The 27,195-nt window shown below is 37.7% G+C and overlaps 1 protein-coding gene across 1 annotated transcript in view; it reads left to right on the top strand.

The window, feature by feature from the left end:
* Positions 1-27,195, top strand: part of DPYD (dihydropyrimidine dehydrogenase) — a 338,464-nt gene that overhangs the window by 244,468 nt on the left and 66,801 nt on the right. Inside the window, 2 exon segments of the mRNA XM_032695866.1 lie at positions 3,347-3,467; positions 4,315-4,434. Of these exon segments, the coding sequence (XP_032551757.1) occupies positions 3,347-3,467; positions 4,315-4,434 (241 nt within the window).

Here is a 27,195-nt window from a genome sequence, read left to right as displayed (position 1 = left end):
TTTAGAAAATATTTCTTAACTATGCAGGCTTCATCAACCACTTTATCAATGATAAAAGCTGCAGGCACTTTTGTAAAGTTGGATTGGGATAAAAAAAGATATTTATGTTGTATTAAGAGTGACAGGTATTTTTTATAATATGATTTACAGACCTCAAGATTCGTTCTTTCACAAGTTATATGCTCATCCCTGAAAGTTTTATAAACCCAATCTCTGCTTAGAATCGGTAAAACCAATTTGTAAATTGGGGTCAGTCTTTCAGAAATCCAGGTAGGTGGGAGACCCTCAATCAGCTGAATTAATTGGGCAAAATAAAGCCTGTACATAACCTCTTCAAAACTAGTTTTTGGTATCATGCTACTCATGTTGTTAAATTTGAACCCAAGTTTAAAACTTTGCTGAATATGACAAATTAATATTCTCAGAAATCTGAAGTTTTGAACTGCATTTCTTTAGTCAATGATTGCATTTAGAAGTAAATTCTCTGTTTCTAATCACTTTAATGTTTCTCAAAATTTGTGTTCTTGTGTGACCTCTGCAAATTGTTCTTAGTCTAAAGGCAAACTTCTGTGAAGAGGTTGTGCACCATCCAGTGAACTTCTCATGGTTTATATGAATGTAGTTTATTCATTTCCTATGAAAATTAGCTGTCCGTTGACATGAGTATCTTTTGTTTTCAACCATCTGAATGCTTATGATGCATTTGTCCAAGTCCTCAGTGCAAATATAGTAGAGAATTATGAAATTTATAAGTTAACAAATAACTTTTCTGAATGATCTAAAGAAGAAAATGTGAGTTAAAAAAAAAAAAACAGGCGTGGATATTATTACTTTTTGAGAACATGTTAGTTGCCTGTAGAGCACTGCTGTTCTCATGGAGTGACTTCATGGCATAGAAGTCCCTCTGGCAGCAGGGAAGCTTAGTCTGTGACCACTGGACACTTGCAATGTCACTGTTGTGAGGGGAGAGAGGATGGGCTGAGGTGGCTCACTGGTGTTGGCCACTGCACTGGGAGGAATCTGAGCAGGAGGGTCTGGAGGCAAGGATGTGGGGGAGGAGGGTGGAAAATGGATCATCTGGATGCTCCATCAGGACTCGCACTGAGAAGGGAAGCAGCAAGATACATTATGCTTGTGTGTGTGTGTGTTTTGGGTGTGGTGCAAGGGTAAACAGTAGTGTTTTTAAGTTAGCCAGTATTATCTTCATGTGATATTTATTTCAAGAGCAAATAAATTAGATAAAATATTACGGGAGAAAAAAATCACCTTTAGAAGTACCTTTTTCAGTCCAAAATTGTCAAATTTAATGGAAATTCTAATTTTTTGTACAAAATTTATGACCTTTCCACTGACTGTCTCACTATACAGCAAAGCACTGTGTTCACTTTTGTTTCATTTTTTTGTATATTTCCTCACTAAACATTCCTATTTTTTTCCTTCAGTTGAATTTTCAAATTATTTTCCTGTTAATTTACCTGTGGTTTTATTGGTACCAAAAATGGGCAGTTTTCCAAGGCCGTTACAAGTGAACCTTTTAAGGCTTTGTCTAATCATGTGCCGTGTAATCAGATGTTTGAACTGTTTATTAGCTTAGAAATAGAAGACTGTTCCATTGCATTCATTGCATTAATCTTGGTGTGTGAGAAGCAGAATGATTGAAAATAAAGATCTTTACTTAGTTTTGGAGGAAAAAAAAAAGTCAATTATTATTTATTAAGAAAGACAAACTAGGGTGAAAATTGGTTTTGTATGAAAGACATCTCTGAACAAGTTATTCAGTGTAGATTAAAATAATTGTATTTTTTAAAGCATTAGTGTGTGTAGGAGTAAGAATTTTTATGGCAGCACTATAAGCACAATGAAATCAGCATAATGAGTTATGTGGTGCCAACATCCTGAACATTATTACAAGGATTTCTAAGGAGAAGAATTAACATAAAGGATATACAATTCATGTCTTCTAGAGGGGCTATCATTTCTGCATTGGGCCTCAAGGAAATTCAAAACAGAAATGAAAGTCAAAGATGCAACTACTTTCATACTGCCAGTGCTAGGTTCATACATATTTCATGGAAGCTACATGGGCGGGGAGATGACCATTTTTATAGGAATGGCACAGCTAAGTCTTAGGGTTTTACTGTTCGTGTCAAGCACTGTGTTCTTTCTAGGAACACAGCCTGTGGGGTTTTTTGTTTGTATTTAACCATTGGTGTAAAAAGAAAAAACAACAGGGGGATAGTTCCTGTGTGTTCATTAGACTGGCAACCTTGCAGTCCACCGAATTGTTTTAAACTAAACTTCATTTAGTCCCATCCCTTTCTCATTTACTACATAGCAGTGCAGGTTTCTGAGTTTTTGCAATATCCAAATGGGAGGAAAGAATTCATATATGACATTTAATTATCTGAGTGATAAAGACTTAGTAAATGTAAATAATTGCTGCAGTACCAAATAACCGACTCACAGGTAATACTTGTAGTAAATCCTAAATCTTGTGATAACACCATTCAGTTTTTAACCAGAACATGCACCACATTCTACATGGATCAGTATTGCAAACTTTAAAGTATTTGTTGAAGAGCATTATCAATTGGCAACAGAAAAAAAAAGAAGAACCCATACTAGGAGTTATATTGAACAACAATCATTACATGCACCAGATGCAGATGTTAGTTCCGCTGAACTATTCTCAATGGAAAGGATAGTTGATTACTGTCTACATTAGACCTATTCCTTAAGGGAAGTAAATGCCTGGAAATCAGGAAAAGCCAATACTCAAAGATTTCAATTTCTGGCTTTAACAGAGAAGTTTTTGATCTTTCATTTACACTGTGGCCATCCTGAGCTATTCTCAGAGTTCAGAAATGCTGAATTGTGTTCTGATAGCCCTAGAACCTCGATTCATCCTTGCTGTTCTGATCAAGGCATAATCATCCAATGCTTCAGGTTCACATTATTCCATAGGATGCTGCTTAGTTTTAGTATACCTTACGTAGAGTGAGTCATTAAAACTGAAAAGTAAATTTTGAAATAAATAGGTAAAGAAAATCTCTGTCATCCAAAATAGTGTTTTCCTCTCTCTGGGAAGGGAATGTTGTGTGATATTTTTGTCTTTTTGAAAAAAAATTGATTTTTTTTTTTTCATGCACTAACCTTTCTGTATTGGATTTGCAGTTATTCTATGTGTCTGAAATAAGTTAACTAATGAGATAAGGTTCAATTCTGATGTGCAATTTCACAAAATTGCAGTATAACCACTTATAGCAAAGTTTTCTATTTCCTTGATATACCTTTTGTTCATATTACTTTTAATTATGTTCTGTATTTATCTGACCTATTTGAACAGGATCCAGAGCTGGTACGGAACATCTGTCGCTGGGTTAGACAAGCTGTTCAAATTCCTTTCTTTGCCAAGCTGACCCCAAATGTCACTGATATTGTGAATATTGCAACGGCTGCACAGGAAGGTGAGCGACTCCAGTGCACAAGCTGTGCAGATTTACTAATTTACTGGATGGGATATGATAGGAGTGTTACCGGAATAACACATAATAACAGAAACTAATATGAAAATAGTTTGTTTGATCTATTTAGAATAAGCACAATAATCAAAGGTCCATGCATCTAAAATATAGCAATATATGAAGAGAACCATGGTAGACTGTTAACAATAAATTGTATATGTTTGTATGTGTTTGCCTGCACGCTCTTACTTCTGTCATATTTATGTTTACCATACCACTGTTAATTCCCCTATTCCTGTATTTAGTAGTGAAAATTACATGTGTGTCCTGAGAAAACAAAAATACACCATTTGAAGCTGTATTTTTTTTTCTTTAGAGCTTAAAGTACAACATGAGAGGAAGTTTGCAAGTAGGTGCATTAATCTGTCACTTAGAACCGTGGTCATTGTTTCTTTGTCACACTGTCTTGCTGCTCAGAAGCTTGCAGGAGGTGGCCCCTGTCCTGAGGTACCCTCAGGTCATGAACAACCACTCTAACAGGTTCTGGCCCACACAGCTGAAGGGCAGAGACATGCCTGTCAGCCCCAGTGTTTTGCACATGCTGTCTTACAGCCCTTACAGCTCTTTCAACTAATACAGCCTGCCTTGAAGCTAATGCTAAATTTATCAGCCCAGCACTGGTCTTAAGGACCTTTTTGTGCATCCGCTTGCAGTTTGTTGCTTTTGCCCTTCAGCTCTTTATTTGAATTCCTAGTTATTTCAGAGTTTCACAGGTTTTCTCTTGTATTTTTTCCTCTCTTGTTCTTATACACATGATTTAACAAAAAGTGACTGACCTTTTCTTTCACAGGTGGCGCAGATGGTGTTACAGCCACCAACACTGTGTCAGGACTGATGGGATTGAAAGCAGACAGCACACCTTGGCCAGCAGTTGGTAGAGGACTGAGGACCACATATGGTGGGATGTCAGGTAGGTGTTGCCCTTTTTGATGCGTGGTACTTCCTCGGAGGCTTTCAAAACATCAGGAGGTCCTTGTAGTGGGCTAGAATATCATGTCTGCAGTCGCACCGAGTCCTTAAAGCTCACTGCTGGTCAGTGTTTCTAAGTCATGACAGATGGAACAGATTAAGTGTGAAGGCTCTTGGGTTGCCCTTTCCTTAATGGTAAAGCACTGCATCAGAATACTGTGATAGGGTCACTGGAGAGGGAAGGAAATCTCTTCCCTTGCGACCCTCGCTTTTCCTCAAATTTTTCATCCTGTCACAATTGTCAGGCCCCACGTTAGACAGAGGCTAATGAAAGGGCATCGCAGAGGGAAATATCAACAATCCAAATGCAGTATATGTTTCATAGCCCGATCTCCAGCCTTTCTCCATCCTTCCCACTGAGTGCACCTCTTCCAGGGATGTTATTTCCTCCTCTTCACACTGTGGTAAAAATGATAGACAGTATTACGCAAATATATGCGTATTTTTGTAGCCTATTCCTCAAGATATACAAGAATATCTTGTGTAGGCCATACTTTTAAGTCCTGCTTCACAGTTTAATTTTCAAACCAGCAACAAAACTTTTACACTCCAGTTCAGTGCCTGTGCACACTAATGTATTAATCTATTGACCCTGTGCGCTCTGTTGCTGTGACAACACGAACTTGGCCCTGCAAAGACAATGCTATGAGCTTCTTGACTTTACTGGTATGGAGATTAGTCTCCTTGGTGATAGAGGTAGCAGTAAATATACATAACAGAAGTAGTAGCCTCCTCCTGATTGAGTCAAATGCTATTCTATCAGACCTATCTCCTACATCACCCCAAAAACATAATTGGAGGAGACTGGACAGGCAAAAAGGTTCTTTATTTTATGTGACTGGTGTTACCCTTAGAGAACCATAAGAAATGTAGCAAAAGATAACTTTTAAACAAACTTTAATTCAGATGAGTGTATTCAGTGGCAAATTGTGTTATTAATTTAGATAACTACATGGAATTTGAAATTTTTTAGAGAATGCTGAAAAGTAAGAAAGAGATAACAATCAGAAAAAATCATTATGCCTATCGCATAATGATTATTTCACAGTGACAGTCCAATAAGATGTTATATTTTAATATTATGCAAAATTGGAGGAAGAGGGGAACAAGAAGAGAACAGCTACAGCCCATTTCAATTTCTCTAGCCTGCCATGTTGACAGGAAAAGAATAAAGGAGGTCACAGTGGGTGCTGTGCATTAAAAATTAATAAAAGAACTATTGCAGTAGTATTTTATATAAGTAACACCATTCACATTTTCTCATTTAAGTTGCAATTTCTGAATATTCCTTCCTACCATAAGTCTGCCTAATAAAATCTATAAAATGACTGCATTATGAAAAGTGTGTCTCTTATGTCAGGAATTTGAAACACATATGCAGTGTAAATTACAGTGGCACCTGCATGCTCAGCTGTGAGGATGTACCAGCATTTCTCTGGTTTATAATACTAAGTGGACCTGAAGAAAAGTTCTTTATTTTATTTATATATATGTGTGTGTGTATGTATGGATTTATTTTTCCTGAAGTTTTACATGTATGATAGAAGAGAGAAAATGACATTTTAGAACGCACCATTACCTATAACACAAATCTGGTTATTTAAAAAATATGAAAAACGCTGGAAGTGCTGTCAATTTACTATGTTTTGAAAGAGCATAATGTAACAGACGAATATATAAATGTTTCTTGCTTAGTTGTCATCACTAGGTCCCAATCACACAACTCCTTGCACAAAAGAAAGCCACAGAGCCAATAAAGTCAATTGGCTTGGCAGCGTGTTGTAGTACGTTCTGCTCAGTGGCCTGCTATAGCAGTGTACAAATCTACAAAAGTAGGAAAGCAATTTTAAATCAAGAGAGCTAGCATGCTTACAAAACGTGGGAGAGCATGTCATCTCATCAGAGCAAGGGGCAGAGTGGCCGTACTTCTGTTCCCAGCCGTGCTACGGCTGAGACGTGTGGCCTGCAGCCAGACACTTGACCTTTCCATGCTTTATTTCTCCTGTCTGTGGAATGGCAGTAACACCACTTACATGCCTACAGGCTTGTTGGGAAGTGCTCTGTGGTCTTGGCATGAAAGACGCTTCGTAGCGTAATGTATTGGGTTTCTAGTTTGATGTGCGTAAACTTCTTGTTTTATTTTATTATCTGATAGAGTCAGTAAGTTTTTGGGGGTTTTTTCAAATAATGCCTCTCAAGAGAGAATTAATTTTTAAGTGAAAGTCAACACTATTATAGAAGCAATGTCTAGTTCATTTTCAGTGTGTTTTACCAAAGCACAGCTGGTTTATTGTGTTCTGTCATGCACAAACCTAGAGCAGATACAGCGCGTAGCCAAGCTGGGTTGGGCTTTCTGGATTTTTCCATGTGCACAGATTCTGGACTAGCGGTGGTGCTCGCATGGCACAGAGGTACAGTGAGTGAGGCAGGAGCCCCTGGCCTGCAGGGTGACGCACTTACGGTGCTGTGTGACCATGGGTGAGTGAGGTGGGAGCTGGCCCCAGTCCTATGGAGGTCTCAGCACAGGGTCCCCTTAGTCAGATGTGCTGGTGAGGTGTGAAATGTACCTTGGCTCAGCACTGGTGACCCAGCATTGTCCAGCTGGAATGGAATTGCTTGCAATGGAATATTTCTGGAGTGCTGTGTTAAACTGGATTTTAGATCAGTCTGAGCTTGCTTATCTTTTTCCCTTCCATAAATCATAGGAAACTCTCTCTACCCCCAGCAGCATTGCTTGCCAGTTATAAGGGTGTTCTGTCTGGAAGGGTGCTTGTGCTTCAGAGAGCAAAAATCCAAAACTGCAGCAGGGACACTTTCCTTCCTTGGTGTCACATAGAGAAACGTGTCCTATCCTGGCCGTCTGCCTTTCCCTTTGCTCCCAAGAGCCTGGGTGGAGGTGCGGTGTGCATGAGGAGGTGGCCCCCAGACACTGGAGATGAACCACCCCAGCCCAGAACACAGCCTGTCACACCCCGAGATGAGACCACAGGTCAGCCCGTCTCTGTCCGCTGGCCTGTGGCAGTGACTGGGTCGTGTAGAAGGAAGTTGGTCTCTTAAAGGACCGACGTTCTTCAGGAGTTTATAAATTCACTGTGTCCACACATTTCATAGTACGGTGCAGGTTTTCTTCTCCAGGTGAGTGCAAACTCCTCCGAGTTTGATGAAGGTTTCTGACAAAGCAGATAATGAAGATGTGCTAATGCCCTGGCCTAGCAGCAGCCTCACATTTTGACTTACAGGCTTTGCTGTCCTCCAGGGTTCAGAATTGTGCTCCTACCTGGCCACGTACTGAAAAAATTTATTCCATATAAAATTTCCCCTCGACCTTCTCATCCCTCCTCTTGTTGTCTGCCTCATGCAGAAGCAACTCTATGCAGGAAGTTCGTCCTTCATTTTTCTAGATAAGAAAGACATTGAAACAGAATTTTTTTTTATAATGCCCTTTAAATTACTAACTTACAGGTAGTTTCTTATGGTTTGTCTAGTGTACATAAAAATAATAATAATAAAAAAGTTTATTAACATCATTGCCAAATCCTGAGATGTTTTAAAAATAGACTTCTGTCTCTGTTTTTTTAAAATATTTTTTAAAAAATCTTTCAAAGAAGGAAAGACTTAATGAGATTACTTCGAAACCCCCATTTAATTTCAAGTTGTTACAATTGGTGTTTTCTTGCCAGCCAGTGCTCAGGCAGTAACCTTCCTTGATCAGCTGACAGTTGCTAAGCTGCAAGAGGCATCACTCTTTCCTCCATCCTACCCTCCTGTTTCTTGGGTGGTTTTGACAGGGAAGGATCCCAGTATCCCAGGTGGATGTTTGACCACTAGACTGTAGGATTAGTCTCTCTCTCTTCTCCACTTCCTTGCAAATATTGAATTATTAATACAAAGGGAAACAGCTCTCACAGGATACACACTCATACTAGCACAGCCTGCTGACCTGCACATGAGCCTGACCTGTGAGAGCCAGGTTTAAATCCCAGGTGTGAGCCCAGGTCCCCGCTCAGTCCCCTGGATCCCAAGTTTACCCTCTGACTATTTAGCAAGGTAAAATATTTCAGGATTTTCTTCACATTTTACCTCTATCTTGGTGCCAAAAATTATTCGCAAGAAAAATTTCACTTTAATTTTGACAAATTGTTGTTTGCTAAAAAAAGTAATTTCCAATTTGCACTATGAAGCCTCAGATGAGCCCGAGAGCTATGGTAGCCCTTTGGACTCCTTTGGCCCCGTTACCCGAGAGAACATTGTGCTTACAGGATCCCAGTCTTCCTCTCTTTTTTAAACAAATTTACAGGAACTACCCATTACTCAAAAAGTGGAAACATCCTAATGAAGTCTACAAAATATGGTTAAGGAAATAAGCCCTTATGATGAAAGAAAAATACTAAAATTAAGATATGTTTTCCAAACTGTATAACTATCATATGTGTTTGCAGGATTAGAGACATAGTTTGATTTCCATTAAGAAGCTTTTATAATGGATCTAGCAATTTTTCAAGTCTGAGAATGTAGTACACATGAGATTTTATCCTGAGTTCTACCTATACACATGTAATGCAGAGTATTTGTTTCTTAATAAGAAGCTAATGCTGTGGGTTTTTTCCTCACAGGGAATAGTGACCTCTGGCTCTGAAAGATATATTTTAGTTTGTATAAATTATTGTGAAAATGCGTATTCTACAGATACCAGAATAAGATGCCAGGTTTTCCAGAGAAATATTAATATACTGTCAGCAGCTGCATACTTCCCTAAGATTTCTTTCCTTTAAATGTATTTTAAAATAAAAAAAAAAGGTTTTTTTGTGAGCTTTCATACTGTGATTCCATATTCCAGATGTGTTTTATAAAACACTTCACATTGCACCATAATAAGATATCTATTGCAAGCAAAATAGAGCAGAGCTTCTGTTTGAATTTCCATGGTTTTTTGTTCTTTGTCATCTGTTTGTTTCTTTGTTTTTGTCTGGAAGCCAAATCCTTAGGGGATAAATTTGTGAAAACATATACTGGACTTAGCAAAAAACTTAGGTTAAAAGCAAATCTCTCTATGGTGCACTCACTGTGTATTCTTTTAATGCTTTGTTGCAAAAATATTGCAGTATTTTACAGTAGCAGTTCAAATACCTCATGTCTATGTGCTGTTATTGCTTTGTCCAGTTATTACATTCTGTAGTATTTTGGCATTATTTGCACAAATATATTGTACAGCATGATTGAGAACGTGTGTTTGTATGTTTTCTAGAAAAAGAGAAACTCGGAAATCTGTGTGTTATAACTTCATAGCTGCCCACAAGGGATGTCAGAAGGAATATATCTAAATAGCTGATTTGGTCATTAAATGCAGGAATGTAGAATTGCTGGAAACCCACCAAGGCAGATAATTTTAGTTACTTTTGAAGTAAGTTGGTGGAGCTGTGTGTTTTTTGCTGAAAATACCACTGTCCAACAGTAATTGTGATGTTTGAGGGAATGTTTTTCGGGAGTAAATTCATTAAATTAAAACGTATATTGACATTATTAATAGAGGCATATATTCTGATCTGAAATGCATGAATTATATTGAAAAAGAAAAAGTTTCAGTTATAATAATAAGGACTGCCTTTTAATTTTAATTCTGTGACACATCATTAAAAGTGAAAAAAACAACCAAGAGCATTCACTTTCCTAATCACAGTTCTATCAGTGACAGTGCAGTGTGGATTTTGGTCAATAGAAATGAATGAAAAGCAGCCCATCACTGGAAACAAAACAAAATGTATGTATGCATAGGCACTTCTGTTTAGTATAAATATTTACTGAGAGTTAAAGACTATTTACATTAACATATATTTATAAAACAGTGTGGAAAGGGGTGAAAAACAAATATATACCATAGTACAATTTTAATTTTGTTTTATTATTCCTGTTCAATGTAGCTCAGCCATTAAAAGCCCTTATTTGCATATATTAGTCAGGATTCACAAAGAGTCCTCTGTTTTCTGTCGTGTCCTTGCAGCAGTCTGATTTCTCTTAGTGTACTACCGTCACTGGTCTGTGCAGGAGAGATCAGAGCCCTAATAATAGATTTTTGACAGGGAGCTCGCCTGCTACCTGCCCTACACAAATCCTCACTGTTCATGTTTGCTTCATAGCAACAAAGCAGACAGAAGGAAAATGCCAAGTGCTGAGTTTGAGGTACAGCCCTGCCATAGCTTGACATTTCAGCAGAATAGCAGTTTATGAGATGCATAATTTTTCATCTGGGACTCAGCTGCCATTTTCATAGAAGCTTGCAGCTCATCGACTGACTGGAAGTAGGGCAAAGGTTTACAGCATAGATCAAGGTCTATGTCCTTCCCATAGCTATTTAAAAATAAGTATTATTCTCCAGATAAGGTCAGGGAACTAAACATATTTTTTCCACTTTTAATATTTTTTAGCCAATTTCATTCCCACAAAGAAAACACTTTACACTTTTAGCACAGGTGCCATTTGTAGTCGATTAAAAATGATCATAATTGATTTCATTCATCAAAAGATTAAATGAGTCCTGGTAAAAGAATGAAGGAGGAGTCTTGACACAGAGCATTTGAACAAAGCTGTGTTTTCAGCTCCTCTTACTTTGAAAAAGATCATTACAAGCTTGAAATGAATGAAAAGTCTTTACTCTTTAAGTGTAATTGGTTTGTGGTTTATTATTGTTACAGATTGGATTTAAATTTTCACATTCATGCACATGTACTTGGGAAACAAATGCAGTGTAGGTACATGTAAGTGAGTGTTTAATTTAGAATTACACATCTCTGTGAGCTTCAGTAACAGTTCACCATGTCAGAGCCTCATATAGAACAATGGTACAGTACATTGGATTAATTAAAGAAACCTTGCAGAGAACTGAATTCTCAGTATGTCAAGATTTCAATTTTATGTTAAATATTTTCTAAAGGCCAGACCCTTAAATCTCAGGGGCTGTACCAAGCAGTGAGCTGTGAATTTAACCATAGGCTAACTGCTAATGATAAGGAAAAGAGTCCAAGTTGAGGCAGCTGTAATACAGTCATTGGATTAGGCTATCAATCACTCGGTTCCCTGAGGAACAGGCAAAGACGACAAAACAGTGAAAAGGGAAATTAGGAAGGGAGGGCATGACTAGAATGAGATTCTTCACCAAATGTATCTGTTAGTTGGCTGAATCCCCCAAGCATCAGACAGAAATGTCCAGCATTGCTCTCAGACTAAAAGCCAAGTATTTGTTCCAAAGTCGTAGAAAACCATCAAATCATCATTAACTGTTGCTGGTCTGTGCAGGGTCTTAGAAATGCAATCAGCTATATTCTCCTGTTTTAGTAGCCTGTAATTGGGTTAATCTCTAAACTTCTGCTGTTGAACACTCTGGATTTACTGTTTACATCCAAGCTCATATAGAATATGTACCGCTGAAATAATTAATTTCACAGATGAGTGGGGTTTTTTTAATAAATAGGTAACTGCTAAGCTATCTAGTCTAAGTCATGGCAACCAAAGGTGTGTGTCAGAAGGTGATTCAGATAAAATCATAAATTCTTCTCAGACGTGATATGGTAAAAATAAGAGAGAATGATTGTGACCTAGGTTGCCCAAGCATGAGTGAAAGAATGTGTGGTTTTATTCTGGGTGCAAGTAGATAAAATGGGAAATCTCTTCATGTAATGGTATGACTTAACACGATTAAGTAGTGAGTGCTCTCATAGTTAGCATCTTGGAGCCATGGTCTGATTAACAAAAAATGAAAATGAATCTAGAAGGTAAAAGATATGTCAGAGCATTTTAAAGCAGTTTGGTGGAGCAGGGGCTCCTATTTAAACCTGCCTACAGTAATGGGTGTAGCTCGATGTACCACAGGCAAAGTATGACCTGATAAGGAGATAGATGTAAGTCAGTCAAGAACAGAAAATTTTTCCCTCTGGTAATATCAGCAAGATTGAACCCATTGGTGTTGTCTTTGTCAGCATTAGTTGATTGTCTTCCTGTGTCTATCAGGTCTGCAGGAAAAGGTATCTCTTTCTCTTATGGTCACCTCTTCTAATTTTAAGCAAATGCTCACAAAAAAAATCTCAGAATATTTTTGTGTCATGTCTTTTGGAGATTATTGTGTTGAAAACCGATATATTTCTGTCACAAGAAAATTACTACAATTAATTTTGGAGGACATTTAAATATAACTACTTCAATTATCTTATAAATTATTTATTTGAGAAGTACTTGGCATTTAAGTACTTTTCAGTTTATTCTAACACAGGAATGAAAATACTATCAAGAATTTCAAATAGACATTAATTAAAATAATAAAAATCGAGAAAAGCTGTGGTGAAGTTTACTGCTAGGTTTGTTTTCCATTAAGTCTCAACAGCTCTCACAATCGGATTTTGCTCACCTTTCTCCCTGTATAATCATGGTGAAGTCAAATGTCTTTTGACTTTGAAATGCAGCTGTAATGGGGTCTAGAGACTGTGGCAGCATGCAGTATAACTCTCCAGCCTTTCATACAACTGAAAAGCTGTTACTCACTACAAAAGTGTTTCTGAACTGTGAGAACTGTGTGCCTTATTGTATCCCAGCAGCTGCTCAGTGACTGGTTAGAAGGGTCACCCTGTCACTGACCAGTCTCTGGCGATCGCTCAAGTTAGAGTTGGGCCAAGTGGATAAGTGCAGAGGAAAGGCCTGACAAAGGAAATACGGTCCCAATTCTTGTGAATACATGTCAGTGTTACAAGCTCCCCATTGTTGATCGTTCATGGCCCATAATTATCCTTTCTGCTGACTTGTTATTCCGTACCTGAATCAACAGCAGGGCTTGTGGTACGAGTGGTACTTGAGAGTGATCAATGAGGCAACTGTCTTCTGTGGAAATTATGAACTGTACTTGTCACTCAGAGCAGAAGTTCTAAATATAATTCTCCCCCAAAAAAACAAGAATCGGGCATAGTTTGTAAACAATTCTGGTTAACAATTGTATCAGCAGACGTTAAAACCCCTGAGTTTGACCTGGTAAGTCTTAAACATATTTATTCTTTTCTATATCTTACTTTGCATATTGATTTGCTCTGGTCACCAAGTGGTATATATTGTCTGTAGAGCCCATCTATATTCAGTGGAGGGCATAATCTCATCTTACCTGAAGAAACATGTTTTTATATTTTTGAAAAAAAAATTGCAACACATTTACACATCAAAATATGAGCTAACAAATAAATACAAAAATTACTTCTTATGTAACATTTACTAGCCTGGAGCTTCCTCCTGTTCTTCCTTCTCTCTGTGGGACAGCTGTGCTTGCAGGATAGGCCAACTACTGTTTTCTGTCATCACTATGGGGATATTACCACTGCTGACAAAACACCCTAACTTCTGTATTGCGTGCTAGCTCCTTCATCTGGTTCAGTAGCTTTGGTAGTTGTAATGGTTTAGGCACCTTTCTGAGGATGTTGGGGCTCTTATCATTCTCACTACCTACAAAACACTAGATTGATGTGTTCTAGAAATGGTTCAAAAAGTGGCTTGAAGAGAGTTCAAATTACTTGAAAGTGCTTGCTGTGATTAATCTTGTTGCAGGATATTTTGACAATCAGATATGGGGGTTTAGAAAAAAAGTAATCCTTGGAACAACTTTAAACCCAAGGCATTGGTTTACACCTTGCAGCCCCAAAAGGATGTACTTACACCATTACTGCTGCTGTTCCACGTCCATGTAGGAATAGCCTTTGAAAATTCTACCACTGGTTAGCTATGATTTATTATGAACCCACAGGGAATACATCTTTATTCACCTAAATCCTGCTAACATTCTGTATTTTTTAGTATCCTGCTCGAATAAGGAATAAATCATAATGCCAACTTCACGCGTAAAATACAGAAGACAAAACAGAGCAGATTTGTTTAACTGGGTAGATCCTGGGTTTGTATTTCGCTGGGCATCGCATCATCCCTGGTGAGTTATTGCCAGAAGCATTTATAAAAGTACTTCACAACCACCAGAATATTTTTTTATCTTTCAAAAGAATGCATCTAATATATAGTAGTCAGCTAAGGGATCTGCATTTTAGTGTGCCTTTTCATGCAAGCACACCATTGTATAGAATGAGCTATACAAGTGTCCTGCTCACACACAGGATGTACAAACATATCCTACAAAATCTTTTAGGGAACCTGCTGTAGGAATTTAGTTTTCCAATTTATGATCAATTTGCAGTTTCTGCATTGTTGGGTAATTGAAATTGTCTACCCTATTAACATGCACTGTATAACCCCCTTTACTAAGTTCTGTTTAAATCCCGAAAGACACTCGTAGTCAGGGATTGACCCACTGTTATTTGGGTTAAGTGAGAGCCAAGGGAGAACTGTTGAGCACAGTGTCCCACTGTTTCAGAATGAGAAATATATTGCAAATATATAGAGAGGGTGTTTTTGATGACATGAAGTCTGTCCATAGAATATGTGGTACCACGCTTGACTCAGCACTGAGGTAAGAGTGATACTGTGAAGAATTTTGTTACTGGCAGCTCAAAATAAGGAGAAAGCTGAGGGGTTTTCTGCAAGCAGGCATGTCAATGAGGACACAGTTAACTGTGTTACAGTTGTGTCTGTCCATTCATAAATGTTTCATAGCCCTATTGAGTGACCTGTTGATTTTCAAAGGAATATATGGTTACTCCAGCCATATTTTGGCTGGGCTGAGCTCATCTTACTTCATGTCAGTTATCGCTGTGCTTACACTGTTAAGGCCATGTCAGCAGCCCATCTATTTGAATACCCCAAACTTGGCAATATTTTCACCAATTTTTGCATATATGCATATACTCAAGAGCTGCTTAGCTTTTAACAATGAATACTCAGAGAAATCTTCTCATTCTAGGCCCTGATAAACTCTGTGCATCAAAAGAACTTGCAGAGAAGGTATTGCCAAATAATGCTTTTAACAGTCTGGGTTTTTTTGGTATAAATTGAGCAGCTTCTTCCAAACTTATTGAAGGTGGGATTTGAAGAATTCAGACCTCCCAAGAGGATATGGTGGCAACTTGTTTTCCTCAAGAAATATTTTGGAGAAGTCTGCTGTGTGGTACGTTCTGGTTTATTGGTATAATGGAGAGATTGCTTGCATCTTTGTTGTTTATAAAAACACTCTATAGGATCAGTTCTTTGCAAGTATCCAGAGAGGAGGTAAACCCTGCCAAAGGTAGGGAAGTCACCCGAAGACTTGATCCATCTTGTTGAGGGGAATTTTAGGATGAAGTTCTTTCCTACATGGGACTGGCACACAGATTTCTTTCTGATGTGTTTCTTTTTTTTCAACTTACTGTTTACAGCTCTGAGGACATCATTTGCTTACTGTTAAAAGTCAGATAGTGTGGAGTGGTAAAAGGGTCTTTAAAAAAAAAAATTGTCACTCTTACACTCTCTTTTCCAAACTTGGACTTTTTCCAGTGCTATTTCCAAGGTCCTTTTCTATTTCTTTCTGTTTCTTACAAATGAGACTCACTGATCTGAAGGCTTGCTGGGCACAGAAGGTGGGCAGCAGTGGTGCTCTCTTCTGCTAATGCTACCTGCATTGCCTTCCTGAGCTGCCATTACTACCACAGTACGTCTGTGTCCGAGATTCCTCTGGGGCTGTCCCCAGAGAGGCCAAGGACATGCGAAGATGCATACAGCAGATGTGAGCAGATGTGCTAACCAAGTACAGCTGAGGGTCAGGCACTTCACTAGGGGACTCTAAACTTCTACCTCATCACTGTAAGAAGTCAGGCATTCTCAGAGGTGACTTCCTCTCTCGCTCCATTGACTGCATCAGAAATTGGAGGTTAGTGTATTCATTACATAGGTACTAGTGTTAAATGCCTAAGACAGTGTGTGCCTACATTTTGTGCTGAAATTCCAGTGGTTAGGCAAGTAAATGATGCAGGTTTTAGTGGTGCAGCCGAGATTTCTCTTTTTGAAAGCATGGGTGTATATTATTTTATCCCAGTCCATTTTGTAATCTAATGTCACAGGAGAAAGTGATATTTTTAAGCTTGACATTAAAATAACTTCCAGTCAGTTGATGTAAAGCATCTGGTGTTTTCCTGTGTTTTAATAAGCCCTAATAACAGCATTGCAATCCCTTAATGCTGTTTCTCATATGCTTGTTACAGTAGGTATATGACACACATCTTCTGGTGTAAAAAGCTCAAAACAAATTTCAGCAATTTAATCTCAGTGTTAGAAAAAGGATCACAGCAGCTGCTATAATATTTTTTATTTATGCTAGTTTTTGTGAAGATTCATGATATCTCCCTGGAAGCTAAATATTGACAAGCATGCTTTGGCAAGCAAGATCAAGCTTGGTGAGTTAGCGCAGCTCAAGTCTCTGCATTGACACGGTAACCCAAGTCTGAAAACTATTATCCTACACCATTTATTTTGGCTTTATAGGTGATACTGTCCACTTGAATTAGGGATTTCTGCTGTATTTTTAATACTGTAACTGTGGATTCATATTTGATTTAGGACTACAGAATATGCAAGGTTGGTTGTACATCAATGTTTGATGACATCTTCAGTAGCGTATTGTGTATAGAATTACACATGACAACATAAAACCTTCATGATTTGAAACCTACAAGCCAGAAGTAAACATTGAGTATAAAATAATTTTAAAATCACATTTATCTTTTAAACTGTAAAATATATCATGTCCTAAAACTGTGCGTCTATGAAAGCTATTGATCAAAAGTGAAGTTTGGGCATGTATTCATTATGGGAAGTAATTTAGGAGATTAATTTTTATTTATGTTCTGTAGGTAAAAAGAAAAATCCACTTCTTTACTAATTGTAGGTGCACTGTGTTTATAATGCTTGCAGTTTACTTTTTGAAGTTCGGAGTAAAGAACTTAAGCCTATTTGGGCTTCTAGTAAATTTGGCGTATACACTAAATTGATTACCAGATGCATTGTGCAACATATGGCATTGTACAGCCTTTGTGTGCTTCATAGTATTTTCTTAAATTACCAGCATTTGTTTTGATTCCAAAAATGCACTTGTCTCAGCTCTCTAGCGCTTTGGACTTAAATGCTGGCTTTTCAGTGCTGAACAGATGTGTTAGAGTTTCACATGGAACATTTATGCTTTTGTGAGTCTTCCTCTTTGAGTTTTCCATACACAGTATTATGTCAGTGATGGCTCGTGCAAATTGGGTATCTTCATTTTCATATGTACATTGACTGAGTAAAATAACCTTCAGAATTTCTAATAATTCTGCATGACCAAGAAAAACAAGGAAGCAAACCACTTTTCCCAAAGATACTGCCCCCAGTGTGAATCAATTCTCTCAGTATGTTTTATTTTAGATTAGAGAGAAACAGGAAGGAAGGAGAACATAATTCCTTTGTGAGTGATAGCGACAGTCAACAACAGTCCTGTATGCTTCTGTGAACACCCATATTCCCATGCCTGAGACTGTGGTGTGAATGGGCATAACAATTCATCCATGGAAACACACCAAATAAGATGCTTGGGACATTAGTATGTAATTTATTCTAAGAGGAGACTACTTGAATTGTTTTACAAAGCATACTTCTAAAGGTATCTTTTAAATTACAAACAGTTTTCAAGAAATGGGTAATAGGACATTCTGGGACAAGGGACGAGGGATTTGTGACCAGGAGGGCCAACTCTTGCCTCTTCTGCTCAGGTGGAATTACTCTCTTGACACAGATTTCCAGGCCTCCCCTTGCACTCTTTTTTCTTCTGGGAGAGAAGAATATTATACCTTTGTAGAGCATTTGGTTATCCTCTCCTAGGAAGGCACTGTGTAAGTGCCAAATACTGCTGATGTGTCTTTAGCAGCAGCAGTGTGTGTTCTGATCAGTATTTTAAAATCAACAAATACTTTGCGAGCCCCTGGCTTTCTGTTAATTGGCCTTTACTTTGATCACTGAAGACCAACAAATGCAGTTTAGGAGTTGTGCTGCTACCATTTTTCTTCAGTGGAAGCTGAGGGATGAGTAAGTACATAAATTAAGTCCCTTACTCACCCTCTGCGTTGCCCTCATTGGCTAACAATTAAAGCGATCTGACAGAGCAATGCACTAAATTCCCTTGCATCCCCTTACGTTGCTCTGAATACATCAAACAAATGATTATTTAGGCCTATTAATGCTGTTATTTTTTATTAATGCAGAAAACAGAATTATTATATGGGTGTATAATTTCTTCTTGAAATCAGCACGGAGTTGTGTGACTGGTCACAAGCAGGACTGATATAACCATGTTTTAATTACCAACTCTCAATTATATATGCAATGGTAGTAAAGGCCTCCACAAATAAGGTTTGTATTTCCTCTATGCCACAAATAGTTTACACAGTATGGAAAAGCTATTGTTTTGCTTTCCGTTAAGGCACCAACTCTTCAGCTTTCTGTACATTCTCAGCTAAATCAATGACATGAAATTTCCTGTAATGGTGAAGGTTATTAAAAAGAAGGAAAAGAAGAAAAAGCTTTTCTTTAAAATTGTCATCCATCCGCAGTTAAGGCCTCAGCTAAAGCCAAGGTATCACCTCTCTGTTGGAGTGGGAGGGCCCTTTTCATTTATGGAAATCTAAGGATTATCATGTAAATTTCATTACAAAAATCACAGAATCAGAGAATATGCTGAGCTGTACAGGATCCGCAAGAATCATCGAGTCCAGCCTTTAGCCCTGCAAAGGACCATCTGCAAGAGTCACACATTCAAATGCTTCTTGAAATCTGGCAGGCTTGGTGCTGTGCCACTACCCTGGGGAACCTGTTCCAGTGCCCAGCCACTCACTGGGTGAAGAACCTTTTTCTAATATCTATCCTAAAAAATACAGAGTGTAGAGAAGTAAATATTTAGAAACTTATATACCTATGAAACCATAATTATAAGAAAGTGTTCTTGCGTAATGTGCACTGCATGTCTGTAATACAGTGTTTTTATGTCTACAGTAGTTATGAGCCGAATATTTCCTTTATTACCACTCTGTGAGCAACTGTTATTCTTGAAACTGGTTGATATTTAGGAATAAAAGCACTTTGATTATGTGTTGCCAACTTCTGAGGACCAATCTTATAACCTACGGTGCCTTCAAAGGAGTGATGATACCTCCTCTTTCTGGAACTAATCACATCTGAAGAAAGTGAAATGGTGAAAACATTGTGTTTTTTTCTGGAAAACTTTCATTGCATTGTAGGCTATTCTGCTACAAAATGATTTTAGTGTTTTATCTGCCAAAGGTGACAAGAGGAGAAGATAATTTTACGGGAAGAGAAATGTTTGAATATAGGCAACTAGCACTGTGCAGTGGCTTGGCTCGAGGCAGTGAATTTATTTGTGACTTGATGAAACTGTGGTCTCAGTTTTTCATTGTCTGGGTGCAAAACAGTCTTGTGATAGGGTATGCTGGTTGCAAAGTGTTCACTAACCTTTCATTAGTTTATTTTGTGGGTTTATGCTCTGTCCAGACCAGCAAACAGATCTGCAATTTCAGGGAAGAAAAAGTACAAGAAAAAGAAAAGAGAACTCCCACCAACTGTTTATCTTCTTAAGGCCACACTGTCTTGTTAGGGCCTAGACAATCTCTAATCATGCTTTTAAAGTTTTTCAAAGCAGGAAAGCTGTAAGAAAACATTACAGGGAAGTTGGCAGTAAATATTGCTCTGAGAGAACTCAAGATCTGTGGAGCTTTTGTTATTTTGTGCCTTATTTAAATTTCTTCATCTTCATCCTGCCTCTTTCCCTTAGAGACTGATCTGTAAAGGCATAGTGCCCTCTGGCTCCAATGGGAACTACTGAAAAATGGGAACTTCTTGTGCTTTCCTCCCAAAATAAAGCAGAGAAAGAAACTGATGCTAGCTTAACACTGGCATATAATGTAATGTCTGAGCTTGTCTTGTAGGAGCAAGTTCAGCTGCTGACACTAATCTAAATGCACTAACACGAAGTTCCCAATGACTATATTTTTACTTTAGAGACCACCTTAAAGTTGGAAAACTGCTTCTCCAAAGACCCTTCAGATTCTCTATTAAAATCAATAAGGCAGGTCTTGGGAGCTGAAGAATCCTCCCAAGAAACTGTTTCAGCAGGATAAAGTGAGAACCCAGATGTTCTCTAACTCATAATTTGGTCACCAGATTATAACTGGCCCTGCAAAAATCACATCCCATCCAGCCTTCAGTATGAACAACTCTTGTTCACATGAATATTTGTCTGCCCAGATGCTTTTGTGTCAAACTCCAAAATAGCAAAGTGAAATTGTCGAAAGCCCCCATGCTTTGCTTCTTTTCCCAACCCTACTGTGGTAGCAACAGCTTGCTTTCCAAATATCTCAACAGACTCTGGTATGGCCCTTCTTTCCAAATGATGATACAGCCCACCAACTTACAGACACATGCAGATCCCCATGAACAGTCAAGACAGGTAGTTTCTATTTATTGCTGGGAGGAAAAAAGTGTCAAATAACTTCCTACTCATCCTATGGCAAGCAGAGTAGGGCTATGTGCTTCAGCTACCTTAGGTATAGCTATCAGTTCTCCTACTCTTGGTTGTGTGAGTCTTGAGAAATGGGAAGTGTTGAAATAAATGGCTATGATACACATAGTGTTGAAATAAACATTTATTTTAACACATTGTATGTGATGAGCCATTTATTTTAACACTTTTCACTTGAAGTGTTGAAATAACAGGTTTTATCAGGGGACGTGTCATCCACTGTTTTATGTATATGTGAATGTGGAAATACGTCTACTGAGTGTGCGTGTATATATATATATATATACTCACACAGATTATATGGATATGTAATAATAAGATGGTAGATGTGTATGTAGACATTACTGCACAGGCAGATACAGTGTTTTCTACTCAAGTGGAATGATTCATTTCACAAGAATTTGTATTTGTGACATTGTATCTTTAATATATTTATGTATCTATAAATAGATCTAAATATATTTGTACTTTAAATTCTTTATTACTAGATATAACAATGGGATGAGATACATAAAATAGATAGGCAAAATAAAATAGATAAACCTCAAAATAGGACAAGGATGAACTTGAGTTGTGTAAAGGGAGAAAGAAATACTTTATTGAGCTTTCTAGTTATCTAGACCTGGTTACTATAGTTTGCTTTACTTCAAGAAGTTCTGCTTCCCTTTCTGTAATGAACTTCTTAGGCAAATGGTTATTAAACAACATAAGGTATTCATCAGGTTTTGTAAATAACGTGGAAAGTTGTTGTACTGCATTTTTCAGTCTCTTTTTTTTATTTAATACAGTATAGGACCCTCTGTCCCCTGCTCAGCAACCACTCACTAGTCTTCCAGTGTGTCCTTAGATGTACTAAATTGCCTTTTTGTGGTTAGAATTATCTATATGCTAAAGTACTGGGACAGACACGTAGACATACACACACATTCTGGTAGCAGGGTCATGTTGATCATGGTAGTTGTTGTTATGGAAGTTAAAACCAGCTCAAACAAAGGCAGCGCTGCTGAGGCTGACAGGGGCATGGCTAACTTTGAACAAATCTGTAAGCTTCTGTGTAAATAGCCAGAAACATTTCCACTAACCCGTTTGGGTTAAACACCTCTGTCTCTGCATCGAAATAAATGGGTCGCGAGACCTACTGTGTCATAAAGTGAAGCACTCACATGTTTTGAGGGGAAGAATTGCCCAGCAGAATTGGCAGGAACTCATTTGCCCCTCTGTGATGGCTACAGTGTTCTTGTCTGGTAACTGGGCCATATTTTTTAGATGGGCTGTTGCTTGGCTGTCGTGCTGGTCCTATTCGTGTGTCTTTTCCCTTGTATTATGTTGGGAGCATACCTTGGGTATTAGCACCACCTTTATTACGTTTTCACTACTGTTGTATTGTTATTTGTTTTATTAGATTAGCACTAGCACTCTCTTGGTAAAAGGCAAGGTTTGTCGTGGCCAGGGGAGGAGTGCAGTGCGAACAGTGCCAGACCTCCTTGAAGAGCACAGGGTGCACAGCTCCGCCGCTCCAGAGCAGCTGACTCAGGCTCTGAGTCACAGTGGGGAGCAAGAGCAAAGCAGTTAAGGGAAAGAAAGGGCACACTGAGCCAACCCCAGAACATGTAAAGCGTACTGTCAGACAGTTTCCAGCTTCAAGTCAAACCAAAGTAGAAAGCCTGAGTGAAATTAAATAATGAACGTTTGATAAATTGCAACAGAAAATGCTTTGCTTGGTTTCATGCTGATGACCAGAAGTATCGATTTTTGGTGAATCTGTAGTTTTCAGCGAGAGAATGGCTTTGTTAGGAAACATTTAACCACTTCTTGCAGCACCCACAAAACAATTTGTATCTGTCCTCTTGATTTTTCCTACTGAAGTTTGATATGAGTGACAATTCCCCCAGGTCTTCCTGGATAAATAATATTTACAGATAAGAAAAATTTAATTTTTCCCTCTCTCTTACTCTGATTCTAGCCTTTTTTAATTGAGAGAAGTCTCTGATGACTACTAAACATTTATTGAATGAGAACTCTGGTGATTTTATGAACTTTCAGCTGAAAGAACATAAATAATCATTTGTATTAATTCAAAAATGGTAAAAATAAATCCAGAAAAAGACACTGATTTTTCTCTGTGATTATGGAAGTTCCACCTCTTTTTTTCTATTTGGGTACTAATTTTTTTTTTAAGGAAATACGAAACAAAATTATTGCCTCTCTTTTCCAGTCACAGGGTGGGACTGAAATCTGTAGGTATCCCAGACGGACTCATATGAGAAGTAAGCTTTGAAATTAAAAGGAAGTGGGCAGTAGTTATGAGAGAAACTATTAACACACTATCAGTTTGTCACGGTAGCCATGATACGCTAAGAAAAATGCAGTCAGTTGATATGGTTTCAAGAGCCTGCTATAGCCAACTTAGGTAGAAATTGTTTCAAATCTGCAGAATCATTAACTTTATTCTAAAGTCTTGTGGCAAAGACTCTAGTCAGCAGAACCTTTGCCATTTATTTGGTAGCATTGTTGTCCCTTCACAACTTATGAATGAAACATTAGGTAGCCATTGCTTTGAAGATGTAGGTTAACTGATGCAAGGACATCCCATAAAAGGAATATTCTCTCAAATGCTCCATTTGGTAGATGAATAACTACAGGTTTTGCTTGGAAATAGCCAGAGCCTGCATAACTAGTACATTATTGCTAGTGATTTTGGCAAATGGTTATTAATGAATAATAATGGACTGAAGAACTGACTAGGCAGGGGAATAGATAGGGAACAGTGAAAAGAGTCATCTCTGGATCCTGAGAAGTGTTGGGCTGTCACCACTTAGCTGTGTCAAGGTCCATCTTGCACTTGTTTTTTGGGAATTTCCTATATTTTTTAGTGCTCCGAACATTGTGTGTCCCATTTGCAGACCTCATAACAGCTGTGGATAGTCTTTCTCTCTAAACACGTCTGTTCATTGAGTTTTCTTCTGCATATAAATGTGTTCTCTGGTCATTTTGAAGGATGTGTCTGCTACACTGTTTCATTAAACTGCCGCGTTATCGGGTAATTGTTTAAACATAATGCCATAGCACTATCAAAAGGAAAGGTGAACTAATGGCATTTGCAAATGTCAGGGATTATCTTAACACTTTTATTATAGTTTATAAAAAGTAGGTTCAGGGCATTCCATGGCAATTATTTCCACAGAAATTGGTTATTTAAATAAATTGCTAATTATCTGGATATGACAGTATTGAAAACCCTGCTAATGAGTTATTTGATAAGTGTAGCTTATGGTGGCCACCTACAGGTGGGAGAGAGAAAGAACGTGTGGACTAATTGCAATCAAAAGGAATGCTATGCAAGTGGACTGTGTATAACCTACATGTTTCCCTGGACTGTTTGCAAATGCCAGTTATATAAAGTACTTTGATCACCAGTATTAGGCAGCATATACATTATGCAGAAAATGTCTTAACAAAGAATTATGTTTTCTGGGGTTTTTTTCCCAATCCCCAAACTTTCTTACCTAGTTACTTCCTGAAGCATTGAATTGATCATCTACAGTGCCTGAACTTTCCCAGATCATTTTCCTTCTGTAGTGCTTTTCACCCAAGTTTGGTGTTTGCTGTCATTGGCTTCTTTTGTCATTAGCTTTATTAATTGTAACAGTCAGGGAGATAGCCATGTCAATTTTCTTCCAGGGGGCTATCTACAGAGGGAGGAAAGGTGATGTTGCTCGGATTTTGGGTGTTTATAATTTTTTAGCAGCACAGACTTTAGCAGTGATTTATCGATCAAAAATAATGTATCAGCTGGGGTTTTTTTTGTAATATTTAGACTCATTGGTTTAAATCTCATATTAATTTTGTAAAGAACTGCAATGTAATATAATATAATGTGAATTAAAAAGTAATTTTACTTTACAATGCACAGAATGGGGAGAATTATGACCCAAATTCATTTTTATTCCATCTAGTAACCATAGATACAAAAATGTGGTTTTAGGTGATCTACTATCCAAATGTATGAGAGTTTGCTTTCCTTTAAAATCTGTTTCTCTCGTTGATGGAGAGTTTGATAAAGACTATTGAGACTGTTTGGATTGTTTGAAGATTCAGGCTCCATATTATCAGTCTGAATTGATTCGCTTCAGTTCTGTTAGCTGTTTTTTCATGGACCTGGATCATCTTTACTCAAAGGCCCCAGTTAGAGAGCTGCTGCGTATATGTGTTGAAAACTATCACTAAACTATCACACTGGTCCAGTATATTGCAAGGGAGAATGTAGCCCCATATTCAAGATTTCTGAGACTATTTTTTTCTCCCATTGGTGGATCACTGGGATCAAGATGATCTGAATTGTTTCTGCTGGGAACTTCTAAAGCTACTGGGTTACCTGAAACTTAAAACCAGGCTTCTTGAAGAAGGCATTAAGTTTGGCTCTCAGGCCTCAACATAGTGAACATTTTTGATGTTTAACAAGACGGAGTCCTCTGGGGACTCCAAGGACATATGAAGTCATAATAAAACATGTGTCTTCTGGCATTGGTAAAGGGTTTCTTACTTCCTAAGGAAAAATCAACAGTCAAACAAATAAGCAAATATAATGTCTCTCATGAGTTTATCATCAGACTGCTATCCTCAGTAGACAAGGGCAGCTCTGCCTACCTGTGCTGATCTGGGAGAGGCATTTGATTGATGTATATTCTGCTTCTCCTTCATGTTGTGTTTTACCTATTGGATTGCTCTGACTGCAGTCTCTGATGCTCTGAAAAATCTGACTTTTTATTAAAAAGAAAAGAAAATAAAGCCAAAGCTCTTTGTTTTAAGGCAAGAAAAAGTTAAGGGACTTTCACATAATGTGGTATTTCGCTATTTATAGCTTTGTATAGTAGCAAATATTTTTCCCTGATCCATGAGATTTGAAAGAGTAGTTTTCAACACAGAGTAGCATGTCATCTTCATGAGGTATTTTTCTGTCTTTCATTTTTATATTTCACTCCTGTGCCTGAGATCTGGATAAATGGACTTTGTTTATTAAATCTCATTATTTTACAGCAAGGTAAATGATAGCCATATCTAGCATCTGGTAGCAGCTGTAATGCTTCTATCAAGAGAGTACCATATCAGCAGTTTCCTCAGCTACGGGTGCTTAACTAGTGGAATTACAGGTCCCAACATGTCAAAGTATGTGGTAGATGCTTATCTTTTAGTATGTGAACTGTCTTTCAAATGCATGCCGGATTTGGACCTCAGCTTCTTAAATACCATAGGATTTATCAGACAACATTCTGCAAATTCCCAGTACTACTTACAGGTCCTTTAAAATTTGGGATTAAATCTCCTTTATTTCAGCCTTTTAAAAACTCCTTCTCCACAGATCTCTATAATGGAATTTATTACCTTCCTATGATAAGCATACGAAAATGCAAGAAAATAGAGACTGTAGTCGAATCAAGTGTTCATTTGCTTTCTTTTTTTTTTTTTAATTGCCTATTTTAATAGCTTGGCATTACTATTGTTTGTTTTCTTTTCTTTTTTTTTTTTGCTTTAATCTGAAAGGTTGTTTCACTATTACAAGCAAATCACATTGTATTCCAGACCAGCTGCTTTTGTTATGGAGGGGGAAACTTCTGAACTGTTGATCAAAAAATGTATGGGAGAATGGCTACACCTTATGTTCTGCTTGTTTTGTATGCCGTAGACTAATTAAAAAAAAAAAAGCTGGGGTGAATGGTGACACCTTAGTCAACCCTCTGATTGTCATTACAGCCATTTATTTACTCTCATCAAAAGCACTCCTGAAATGTTTTTAAATTCATTTGAGTGAATTATAAATGAATGGAATACTTTTGCAATCATACCAATTTATCACTAATTTACTAATCACCAAATGTAAGTAATAACTCATATTATGAATATCAAGTTCAGTTAGTACTAAAAAGTACCTATGTTCCATAATAAATTCTAAGTCTCATTGCCATCTCTGCTAGACTTCATGAAATCACATGCTTGATTTCTTTGGGCTGAATGAAGACCTTTCTGATTACCTGTTGTGCTGAAACCTTAAATAAACTGACATTTACTCCTTTTCCTCTATTGGCCATTGTACGGAGACAGTCATTTAAGTGAGAAGGTGGCTAATTTAATAATATTAAAGAAAGGAACAATTATATTCTGAAAATATTTTCTTGTGTAGCTCTTTACTACAAGCTATTA

The sequence above is a fragment of the Chiroxiphia lanceolata genome, chromosome 9, assembly GCF_009829145.1.
Source record: "Chiroxiphia lanceolata isolate bChiLan1 chromosome 9, bChiLan1.pri, whole genome shotgun sequence".
Classification (NCBI taxonomy): Eukaryota; Metazoa; Chordata; class Aves; order Passeriformes; family Pipridae; genus Chiroxiphia; species Chiroxiphia lanceolata.
The sequence above is the reverse complement of the archived record's forward strand: the minus strand, read 5'-3'. Positions and strand labels throughout refer to the sequence as shown.